At 31.6% G+C, this 13,269-nt stretch overlaps 1 protein-coding gene across 1 annotated transcript; it reads left to right on the top strand.

Moving 5' to 3' along the window:
* Positions 1-868: 868 nt before the first annotated feature.
* Positions 869-2,957, top strand: LOC148616908 (uncharacterized). Its single transcript, XM_088581613.1, has one exon. It carries the CDS (start codon positions 1,247-1,249, stop codon positions 2,369-2,371), a length of 1,125 nt encoding a protein of 374 aa, XP_088437739.1. The 5' UTR covers positions 869-1,246; the 3' UTR covers positions 2,372-2,957.
* The last annotated feature ends 10,312 nt before the right edge of the window (positions 2,958-13,269 follow it).

The raw sequence follows: 13,269 nt of genomic DNA, 5'->3' as shown, positions 1-13,269 counted from the left end.
TGTATCGGGAACCCTTGTAACGGGGTGTCGGTTAAATATATTTCCCTTAAGTGCCAGGATTACATGTAGTTCAATTTCTGATTTTGCTGTCACTGTGTTCCTTTATTCTAGGTCTGTCAATACCTAGCTCCTTGCTCTTAGCAATGTTTGTTTGCTTTCACTTTTTACTTTGGCATACCGCCTCTTGCGACCAACTCCCAAATGCCCGACATTTAATAAAACATTTTGTGTGTACTTCCATGAATCATTATACAAATTTCTTCATCATGCCTCTAGGGGGAACTAGAATTTTCTATTTGGTAGCTTTATTTCGACAAAAATTGACCTACTACATAGTGCCTCCTGGAAGGGGGGCTGATGCGGGCCCAAAAGTAACATTTCAGCAGTACAATAAAGCCGTAAATGCCACATACATGTATGTACGATAATAGAAATTCCAATTGTTGCTTTTAAGATTAACGCCAGCTTGTCATATATGTAGATGATTCGTTTGCGTAGTTTACATACCCATTTAATATAGAAAAAACCCTGTGCACTGCCCTTGATGGAGACAAAAATCGTTTACTCGATAACCAGTACTTATATCAAAACTGTTGTTCATGTACATGTAGAATGTACTCGCGGTTTTAGCAGCACAAAATCAACGTCCATTATTTTATTTATATTAAATAAATGAAATGTACAGTAAATTTAAACATTCGAATCAAGCATTTTACTTATATGATGGGTGCTTCAGAATTTGTTTTAATGAACAAAATTAATGGTGAAGAAAAATCAAAAGATTAATTAATATAATTATAGCTTTATCATCTTTTAGAAACAATATTCAAAGATTGAAAGGGGAATTTTAAATAAATCTAAATCTAAATCTAGTATAAAATCGTCCTTCCAATTTTATTTAACCACAACGGACTACAATCGGAAAGATTTCTTCAATTTTTCTCGGAAAATAAAGACAAAAAAATAATGTTGATTGAAATGACATGCACTATTGTAAATTACAATACAAAAGTTCAAGAACATAGGTAGTGCTTAGTTTACATATTACATGACAAGACCTTCGATAGGACGATGTATGTTTGACAAAAACTACTTAAGGTATAAAAATTAATTTACAAGACAGCTATGACATTTTATAACCACAGGTAGACATTGTTTATGTTTGCATTATGAACTTGTAGTTAAAAATAGTCCTTCATATGTCTAGCTAATGCGAATTCGATTGAAATACAACTGAGGCAGTCGTATGGACACGATGGATTCTTCAGCAAGGATTAGTTTTAAAGTTTATGTGTTTTTATGGCTTTTCCATTCTGCATCGCCCTCCGTTTTTTCTAATCTACCGGGGTTAGATCGGTTTTGTAAAGTCACAGCAAGAGAAAAAATACAATGTGACATACATGTAGTGAATTATCTTGAATTCAAAGACGTTAGAAAGTTGTTTTTCGATCTTCCAGAAACAACACACATTGTGTTGAATATTTCATGTGGAGAAAATGGACAAGTTCGTTTACCGTGGCCAATGAAGTCGAAGAATGTGTTAGAATTATTCGTAGAAAACTGTAAAGTTTTTGGCTTCAACGATGCCGATACCAAATTTGCAAAATTCTCTGACCGGCTAGTTTCTTTACAAATGAAAAGTTGCGTAATAGAGAGTGGTGTTCTTGAAGCAATTCATGTATTCTCAAACCAAGTTTCAAAATGTGGACAACAAACCCTTGTTTCTTTGATAATGAAGAATATAAGCTATGATCTTGTGATTGAACCAAAAGATTTTTCAAAGTTAAGCTCAAACGGAATCATGATGGATTCTGGTGACGTTCATTTAAAGGACAAGCTAGAATCAGGACAAGTATGCCGATACAAAGATCTCGAGGTAATAGATATCAGCGGAAGTCCTGATGGTATGACTTATTTTGTACTTCCGTTGGAAAATTCTGAATTTCCCAAATTAACCATTTTTAACATGTCAAATAGCAAAATAATTTTATTTCCCGAAATATTCATAAATTGGGAATATAGTTTTCCTAACTTAGAAATATTAGACATTTCTTCTAATGACATATCAGCGTTTGATCTCGTACAATCGAATCCAGATGCCTCCGTTTCCAGAAGAGTTGTACCTTTGTATCTAAATTTACGAAACAATCGTTTAACGAAGGTTCCTGCAGTAGGAAAACAGAATATACCGGTCATTGTTGATGTTAGAGACAATCCATTGGTTTGCGGATGTGATATAATTGCTTACAGAACATACTTAAAAGAAATACTGAAAATGTATCCAACGTTTAAAGACTTGCTAGACGTCACTTGTATAGGGAAGAACGACAGGATTGTTGGATTATTAAACCTTAGTGTAGACAATTGTTGATTGGCGCTTAGAACTTTGTTTTATTTTTTTTTTAAAGAAATCACGCTTATGCTTCTAGCCTTTGTAATTTATTACACTCGGAAATGGCCAATAGTACACCATGAAACAACGCGTTTAAGGTTGTTACCAATACCGATTGCAACCGAGTCATGCTGAGTCAAACTAATATAGAAAGCCATACTAATTAGAGCCAATTCATGCTGAGACGAACCAATTTGGTGATCCATACCAATATGAAGTAAGGCATGCCGGAGACGAACCATAATATCGGCATTTAAGATACGCACTGTGACTTTAATGTTCGACTGCATACGCGATATATAATTATGGATATTGCATATGCGTGTGTAGTATGAGAAAATGGGTGTTGCTAAACATAACACAAAAGTTCATAACCTACAAATATTATAAATGACCGATGATTCTGACCACAGACGATACTAAAGACTGATTGACGATTGGTTTTTACTGATTATATATGCATGTACTGTATCATTAAATATGTTCTTATTATAGCGATAAAATAAAGCTTAATACAATCATGGCATGCCTATCTCCAACTTAAGAAACAATATCTGTTTGTAGCGAGATAACTAGCAGTGAAATATGTCCGACATGAATTCTGATTAAACCGATAACCTGTCATAACGAGATACTGTGACACTTTGTTAATACCCTTGTATCAACTTTATATATTTTCAACCTAAAAAAAAACCAATAACTTCTCTAAATCGAACAAATTTTACAGCCCAAAAGTGGTTCGGTTAAACAAGTAATCACTGTTCTTAAAATTAACATAACTATTCATTTCCTATCACTATTCCAGAGATCAATTTGCATCCAGATCGATTCATCTTAGCTTGGTTGTTATTGTCGGTGCTTGTCTTAGCTTGGTTGTTACTGTCGGTGCTTGTCTTAGCTTGGTTGTTACTGTCGGGGCTTGCGCATTATGCCCTTAACACATTTGTTACGGTGAAACTCTTGTTCTAAAAATTGGAATTTTTTTAATCAGATGGAGGAATGGTACAAAATTAAGTTGGCAACAAAAGTCGTTGAAAATGCATTTTGCCATTTTTGCTCCGAATTATACAACTACATAATATGTAATTTGAGTCGGGAATTTCCGAAGAAGCACAATCATTACAATATATTTGGTTTGCGGTGTGTGATATATGTACAGCGTCTGTGAGCGCAAGAAGGTTGGTAATATGCATTTAGGTGAAAATGTATTCTTTTTATGAAAAACAAAAACCTTAAACAGCTTACTAGGATAATATTGCGTGTTGTGTTGTAGAAGTACTGACTTAACAGTTGTACGATTCAGTAGTTCGAAGTTTAAATATAGGTTTTTAGTTCCAGCCTGACCCCGGTGAATTTTTATTTATTTTATTGATTTTTTTTTGTGTGTGTGATTTTGGTATACGTATTCATGCAAATACAGCATGTGTTCTAAGATACACAGGGGAATGTTGTTAGATGTGCTGAATGATTTTCTTACTAGTTTGGTTATACATATACCTCAGAATACCTGTAGTATTTGATAGTATATCTTTAGAAAAATCCGAATATGATATATTGAATATTGAATGCTTAAACTGTATCATATGCCATGGCAACCCTAAATTTATTTATCAATATAATGGAAACCGTTCTGACGGGTGATATAGGACGAGGTTTGATACGGCGTGTGGTACAGATTTTGATATATGTCATGTTCCTTAAATTGTTTTGAGTAAGGGTGCGATCTCGAGGACCGATATAGGTCTAGGGTGGGATGTTGGGTGGTAAGCCATATAAAGTAAAGAATATAGGGTTGAAACAATAACTTAAATAATGCATATTACAAAAAATTAATTTAAATATTAAATTTTGTACCATATTCCGTTCGATTTTTTAATTCTAGGTTTACCGCCAATCTTTTTTAGCCTAATACGTTTCGTGGACGTTGAACACATTGTAAAATATATTCAGGTGAATGATGGTCATGCATGTAAACCATAATTCACTTTTGTCAGTAGTGATAATTTATGCAAGTATATTTTATGTTGCTGTCACCGTAATTTGGTTTCAGAATTGCAAATAAGACAATAGTGTCAATTTGACACGGTATCGTATGAATGGAATTCGAAAGGTTAGAAATCGAAAATAGAATATTTGCATTAAAATAGATATGTTTAATAAATGGTGCTTGACAAGTCTGGACAACCAAAAAATCATTTTTTAACTGGTTTCCTTTATTTGAAACCGGAAATTAGGATTTCTAATAGCATAATCATTGCACTAAGTACAATTTGACTCAAGCAATTTTAAACAAATACTATTCGACCCAAGCAATTATAAAGTTGTAACCAAATTGTAGTGGCAATTTGACGTCTGCTGATACATGTCAGTTGCTTAATGATTACTTGCCGTGATTGGGATAAATAAAAAGTAGAATGGACCATACGTAATAAATACCAGAACTCTAGTGTAACACTTTTAATTTGATGCATTGTTCCATCTTATACCAATCACTGATTGTTTAAAGAAAATGTTCGAAATACACGTGTAGTTACACATTCTGATTAAAAAAAACTCGATAAATTATACTAAGTATTTTTTTCTTATTTTTTCAATCGGTTATTTTTAAACGTTTTTGTGAATATTAATATAATATTATGTCAGGAATTATAATACGCTAAACGTTTAATATACTTATGATTCGTTTGTATCTATTTTTGGCGAATTATTTGTTATAATACTCATCGTAAATTTATGAAAAATGAAACACTGCGGAAAGTAAAATTACAGTACAATATAATGTTTGTATTTCATTATATCCGTAACGTGTTATGTCTTCAAGTACGTAACTTTAATACAGAAGCATAATTTAGAGACATCAAAATTTATGTACATGACAAAAACGTTAAACAGGAATCACCGACAATCCATATTCACAATATAGATAGAATAAATAACAAAAATACATAAAATCTGAAGATTAAAACAAAACAGCAATTATAAAAATACAACACTTAAAATATAAATTCCAACACTATTGGGGTGACGTCTGGACGAATAACCAGTCAATTCTATAAATATAAGAGCACAGTGTTTACAAATGTATACTTTATATTGTCTAGGTCACCGTGCACTGCCTATAATTAACACATTATACCTGCAGTTTATGACATATATAAACATTCACTTGTGAGTAGGCAGATGATATCTGTTCTAAAAATATATTCTTCTTTGTTTCATGTAAATGATTTGACCTGTATGGGTTAGAATCCAACTACTGGGTAACATAGCTACCTCTATGTATTGCATCAATTTCAAATTTAATTTGAACATAATATTATGCATGTATAAAAACACCTACCTAAATAGAGCGATTTCTTCAGTCCCAAAGAGGTTCAGTTATGACAGGTTTCACTGTAGAAGACAGCTCTCAAATTAACATTTATAATTTACCCTACCGGTACACCTGGTCCATGCTTCTGGGTTTGGTGGAGTTAGAGTTGCTCATTTGCCTTGTATGTACTTGTTAGTTCGTTACAATTTTTTCTTGTCCTTTTACCCCGTGCAGGTCTGGGTGTTGAAAGAATAGGCCTGCAGCAGCGCTAAGCTTGTCATAAAAGGCGACTAAATAGTGCTCAGAAACCTAGCTGGGGGCTAGGCGCTCTACCCACAGAGCAACTGGGATGGGTACCCCTGGCGTGTTACATGCTGGGGTTGTCAGGCTATAATACGGAAAACCTGACCGCAAACCATAGGGTCGCACCGTGTTGGGAAAAATGTCACGTTCCTCGCACGTTATAGAAGCCTGCTGTGGTATTCGATAGGAGTAGGAACCTTTGCGCTCCGCCACAGGAGGCTAAATTGCCTGACCTTACCCATCCCTCCCTTTTTCTAGTGGCAATCAAAATTTGTCGACCCTATTATCCTTGTGTCCCATCCTTTTTTTATCATTTCATGTTCATTTTGTCATCCATTTCATGTTCATCGTCTGAATATAGCTGAAATATTGCTGCTCGGACGTTAAACTCCAACAATCAATCAATCAATCAATCAATCTGTCTTGCCCTTTGTTGTGTGTGTTTGTTTTCACTGTCTGGTCTTTATACTTGGATTATTTTCTTTTTCTGTTCGAATCTTGGTTTCTTTAGTACTCTTTATGTACATGTAAAAGTTATTGAATTGTTTGTTTCAATTTTCAGTTTCAAAATTGCAGTACACGATGATGATTGTCAAGTATTTTGTACTTTAATGGTTTAACTGAATACTAGTTTTATTCGGATGATCTTGTGAATTCAAAGATTTACAAAAATTGGGACCAAACATTTTTCCTTGAATGAAGATGTGGAAAAGTTTACATATTTTAACCAGTGATACACAATGCATCGCTTAACTTTTTATTAAAATATATTTAAAAGGGCATGCGCCTGGCTGGATCAACTTGTGGAGTTTTATATTTGTGGAAGTTGAACGTAGAAACTATTTCTTTTTCTTTTTTGTTTTGATTTGTTATTTTTATTGTTGTTTTTATTATTTGACATATACATTTAAATGCAAGCGTTTATTATTTTTTATATTAATGGAAAACGCTATGGTTGGTGCAAAAGGTTTTCATTCCCAACCAATAATATAAATAAACCCATACAAACATCTAACGTACAAGCATATTAAAAGATTTAACGACTACTATTTCATCGCATGTTTTAGGATGGAGGTAACATGGAGTTCGACGCAAATCATATTCTTTTTTTTTTTTTTTTTTTTTTTGTTTTTTATTTTTTGTTGAATTATCTATCATAAACGAATATCAAAACAGCTTACAATGTAAAGGAAAGAGGAAAAAAGGAATTACGGCAACGACCGATCGTAAATTAATCTTTGACAAATCGCCCAAAATACCAACAACATAAAAAACTCCACCAACAAAATAAGAATAACCCTAAAATAGAAATCTTCTTACTTAATATATAGCGTTTGTTTTGACAATGTCGCATCAAAATAAATTATTACCACAATAAACAGAGATTGATGGCAACCACCATCGACAATAATTTATAAAGGCATATTAGTTTTGTTTTGGTATGGCTTGTATTATGTCAAGTACAAGCCATCGTTTTATGGCGAACTAACTATTGATCTTCGGACTTTAATGCATATATCATTTATCTTTTATTTTCTTAATGCCGGATTAGTTATGTTGACTTGTTAAGTAGTCATAAACTTGTTTTATAGCAATGTTTTTTTTCTTTTTTTTTTTTTTTTTTTACCACAAGCAGCATGTTTGTATTAAGACGCTTGTGAACCTTAAGCCTAAGTTAACGTTATAAAACAAACATTAAGCAAACGATATTTTAGGTAGCACGGAAAAAGGTTAAACACGTGATTTAACTCTGCCAAAACCTTTTATAGTTGTTATTCCTTGTTTGTCTCTCGTCCGGTGAAGTCCGGTGGTCAAGATATTAAGCCTACGATAAAAAAAAAATATGGGAAATTTATTGTTGATAAACGACATATCCATTATTCATATGTAATTTACGTTGTAATCAAAACTAATGTTTGTGTAGTATGTCGGTCATCACGTTTCAAGAAGCAACTGGAATTCATTGCTCTTTATGGTAATATTAGGCGCACTATCTTTCACATTATCCGTCTGCAAAAATGACTGGATTGTTATGATGAAATAGAGAATATACTTTAATTGAATTTAAAACGTAATAACATGTTTCAATTCAAATTTGTATTATAAATCATACAGTATATTATCTCATAAATACGCTTGAAAACTGAACCCACACTGTCGCATTTTGCCCTACTACAGCTCTTCTGTGGAGAAAACTTCCAAATGTCATATTTATCATATCCCCATTCCATAACATGAATTTCCGCCTTCGCCATGTCTACCTCATCACATGTCTCATTTATACCCAATTTATTCTTTACTTCTCTACGTACGTAATAAATGCACCATCGTATAACCATTATAAAAATAGTACACAATTTCAGAGATCACTGAAAGGTCTTCAACTTTACCTTTTATTAAAATACCTTTTATTAAGCTTTGAAAGGCCACAACAACAAACGCAATGAAATCCAAGGTAGCAGAACCATGACACGTCTTAAAAATGAACTAAAATGTCAAATAACGATATGAAGATACATTAATGATCACTATCTTCTGTCTGACGCAGGTCTGCATAAGGGTAAACCTAGTTTTATAAGGCCTTAACCATTCCATTTAATGTAAGGTCAAAAATGAACTGAAACAACAACAAATACACTCAAAAATCATAACTTAGTTTCTATGTAGGGTTGCAATTAGGGATCGAATATATGTTGGGTTTTTTTAAACAACGTTAAAAGAACAGTTCTTTTTTCTTATTCCATTAAATTGTACAGATTGCCTTGAAAATAAGCTTTGCCTAATCCCAAGATTATCTGTTTCATATTTCTTTTAGAGTGAACATTGCATAATACTCACTATTTAGTTTCTATAAAAAGCGAAATTCTTCAGTAAATAATTTAATACACGTTGTAATTCCCAGTTATTTCGATACATGCACGTCTCTAACATGAAAGGTTTATTATCTATTTGTGTTTTACTTTTTTTCTCAACCGTGCAAAATTAAATCTTAAGATTCCTAGATAACTGTTAGTGCAGGGTGGATATAGAACTTCGTTTAATCTCGCTTTGGTTACATGTAATCTCTTAAGTTGGTAAATGGTACAATATAATTGCAGAAAAAAAAACGAATTTCTTGACATATAAATTCCCTGATTAAATACATATTCAGTTAAAGAACATAAAATTGAACATTCTAATGAATAAATTATACAATATAACATACTAATTCAAAAACTAAATGCGGTAAAACAAAATTTATAGCAAAGGATGAAACCCAAATGAAACTTTATATAAGTACAATTATAGTCTTAAAGGCGCTGTTTAATTCATTTAAAAAAATGCAATATTTGTTTACACAAACAATTCCGAATTCTGTCTGATTAACATAACATCGTTTATAAATAAAATGATTCAAAAAATTATAAGGACAGAAGGACACTCTTTTTTCAATAAAAAAAAAAAGATTCAATTAGAATGCCCACACAAAATAAACAGCATAAATACAATATTTTGATATAAGGGAGACAACTGTTTCTTGACTACCTATTTGCATACTTCGTTTAAATTATCAAAAAGAGAAAGATATTTTTATGTATTTTTCGTAAAAATTAGTTCAATTTATCCCAGTACAAAAATAAGTTCAGCGACTTTTAGACGGATCAGGTTAAATATAAAATGAGAAAAATAAAACTTGATACTTGCCAAATTCGCCTATGATAAGAAACCAAGGAGAGGAGATTTTTTGATATTTTTGACATTTTAATACAGAGAGTATTGGCCGTAAAGAATTCTTTTTTTTTCATTTCAAATTGTTAATTGAAGGTTATACTGGATGATTAGTTTCCATACTGCACACGTCATTTAATTGCCGATTTATAAATCCTTTTACCGAAGCTACTCATTACCAGTGAATTTTGCTAAAACGATTGAAATTAAATATTAAAAGTGCAAATCGGAATGAGGAAGAATTGATACAAAGGAGAAAGCGGTGGAGAAGAAATGAAAGATGAAATATCGTTTATTTGAATATACAAGAGCTACGACCTATTGAAAGAGGGTTGTAAATAAAAGAAGACAAACACAAATCATTCTGAGCCTACCTCTTTCGTAACGTTTTGTTTTCCATAAATGTGACTTGATAAGTCTATTTTTGAACTAATTTCTGCAAATTCATTGTCATATGACCATGTCAACATTTTTATAGAAGTTATTTTTATACGTAAGCTTTTTGTAAAGTTCAAAATGTTACGAAGATATCATGACGGTACTCGTGAAAAATTGATATCCTTCAATGCCAGGCTAGACAAAGTGAAAACTAGGGGCTTTACCAAAATTTAAGTAGGTAAATTCCCGCAATTAAACACTAAGCTTATATAAAGCACACTTTAACCTTTTTTCATGGGCTTATTTCGTACTTAGGAACTTAAATTTTGGGAAAAAGGAGAAAATACTAATAAAAGATATTGAAAGAGTAATTAAGGGAACCAAGATTCTATCGGAAATCAAAAGAATGTAATCCAGGGACAAAGATCAGACATGGAAAACAGACAATCACAACAAAACATAAAGTAACAAAATTTGAAATCTTTAAAAATTGTTTATAAGGCATTCATATTTTCAAAATGAACCAAACCGGATTTACAAATGTTGCTTTTGCTATAAAAGCATAACTGTATGTAAATACATACATGATAAATCTAATTTTGTATGGTAAAATGCTCTAAATCAATTCCAGAATCATGAAAATGAACGCTTAATCTAACTTTAAAAATGTAAAACTATGATCTCAATCTAATTGAAAAGTTGAGTTTGAAACGATCTTGAAATAAAAAAAAGGTGCAAAGAATATTTACAAATAATCATTGGGTTGGCAAAAGCATTGATTCAATTGTTTAATAATTAGGTGTGAATCCCCACGCTTTAATTTATTTCCGAACCCACATGACTAAAGGATGGTCTTCTCTTTCTAAATAGTTTCTGTTCGGTTTTACTTTAAAATAGAAAGCTATATGTTTATGTTTCTAATTTATAGAATCCGAACACAAAAACGTTGTTGTTCTTTTTTTACTTTCTTTAGTTCTCAGAACTGTTTCCTATTTGCTTCAAAATTAAATGAAATTACCCAAAAATTCCAGTAATGCAAAGAGCGATAACTATTTTTCACAAATCAAATGAAAACGTTTCATAACTTCTTTTTTAACAAATGTGATAAATAAAATCATGGAATCTACAATACACTGAGGTAGTTCATATTTTTTTCTGTGTTTTGTTTGACTTAAAACAAAGTATTTTTAATTTAATTAAGATATAAAAATTATAAACTTGCTGAATTTAGTGATTTATTTTCACCACCTCTCATGAATCCACAATATTGTATTTTTACAATCCTAGTTTTTAATTAACTACATGTATACATTTTTCAAACTAGTTTTTGAAAATTGAATTATACACAAAATACAAATTATATGTGTATAACTGAATTGTTATTAAAGTTCTATTTCGTTGCTTTACACTGAACTGAAGAAGTAATGAAATAGTATGCTGACATTAAACAGCTACCATAACACTGCTCCCACAAACCTAGGTTCTTGCTGGGTAAGAGTAATTAAGGGAACCAAGGTTGTAGCAGAAATTAAAAGAATGTAATCCAGGACAACGACCGGTCATTTAAAATAGACACACACAACAAAGAATATAAAGTAACTAAAATAATACATAAAAAGTGACAAAAGTAAATGAGCAACTCGGATTATTATTTTTTATTTTATTTTATTATTATTTTTTTTTTTTGCAGTCATGCGCTTATTCAAATCTAGGGGTTTCACCAAACTGTATGTAGGTAAATTCCCATAATTAAATATAAGGCTTTGAAGAAAAACATACCTTTGATTTTATGTGCTTTTCCGTGTAAACAATATAAGGGTTAACAAAAGTTTCTCGTAAAAGTAATGGAAAAAAATAACCTATCAAAGTGAACATTTATCAGACGCATTTATTATTTACCTGAAAAATTGTTTGTTGTTCCCTTTTTTCATACAATGTAGCAGCAAAATACTGAACATATGAATAAGTTTGATGCATAGAACAAATAATTACTTACTTTCTATTCATAAAATTTTGCATTTTACGAAATAGAAATCACAAATATGCTTAACTGAAAACAACCATTGACTGGGTAGTTTTTAAATAATTATACATTAATCATACTGAGTTATGAAAATAAAAATACGTTTGTTAATTTGTACTTTTTTTTTTTAAATTTCGGCAACATATCTATAGTGGTTGATATTTTCTATCCCATTCCTCGTTTTAAAAAAAATCATATTGGCAATATTCAATGAGAAAGATAAGTATTGGCTGGATAATTGTGATATTTTATATTTTAATTTTAAAACTGCCGATATACTAAAAATTTATCATTAATGTTAATATTACATTTACCCTTCAATTAACACATACGCTAGCTTGTTTTTCTATCTTTACTTCCTAAGCTTCCTAGGTGCTGAAGGGATGTTGCCACAGATGAAAGGGAAGTTGACAATTCTGAATGAAAAGTCATCACGTTTGTCGTAAAGTTTGGTCAATAGTTTTCCTTTACCATTGATTTCTAAGTGTAGGTCAAGATATGAGCTTACAGTGTCTGTAGTATCCTTTATCTCAAATTCTTTGGGGTGGATGCGATGTTTCAAATCCCCGAAATTAGGATTGTTTAAAGATAATACGTCATCTATATAGTGGAAACTGAGATTAAAGAATCTAGCCAAAACGATATTCTTTCTTTCGAATCAAATCAGCTGTAAAGCAGCCCCATAAGAGTGTAGGAATAGATCAGCAAGTAGAGGAGCACAATTTGTTCCCATTGGAATGCCGACCGTTTGTTGAAAAACACGTCCACCACACTGGACAAATATGTTGTCGAATAAAAATTCCAGAATTTTGTAAACATCTTCCTCTGTATATTTGGAAGATGATTTGGAATTATTTCTTACAAAGTATAAGGAATCTCTACCAAGAACTATATATTTGTATCTAGGTGTACCATCTTTTTTGGAAAAATACAACGATGTATAATGTTTTTAAGTCGGGATTTTAACTGAGTGTGGGGAATAGAAGTATACAGTGTTGAAAATCATAGATTTTAATGCTATTATATTCAGATAATTGTCTTAAACTGATTGTCTCCAAAAGATCTTTCGATTTTTTTAAGGATCTACATTGAATTAATACCACTACGGGAGTAACAAATGTTGTGTTGGGACTGCAGATCCTCTTTGACACT

Source organism: Perna viridis, chromosome 5 (assembly GCF_037379345.1).
Source record: "Perna viridis isolate PV_CMFRI_1.1 ecotype Kerala chromosome 5, ASM3737934v1, whole genome shotgun sequence".
Lineage (NCBI taxonomy): Eukaryota > Metazoa > Mollusca > Bivalvia > Mytilida > Mytilidae > Perna > Perna viridis.
Note: the sequence above shows the minus strand (reverse complement) of the source record. Positions and strands in the feature narration are given on the sequence as shown.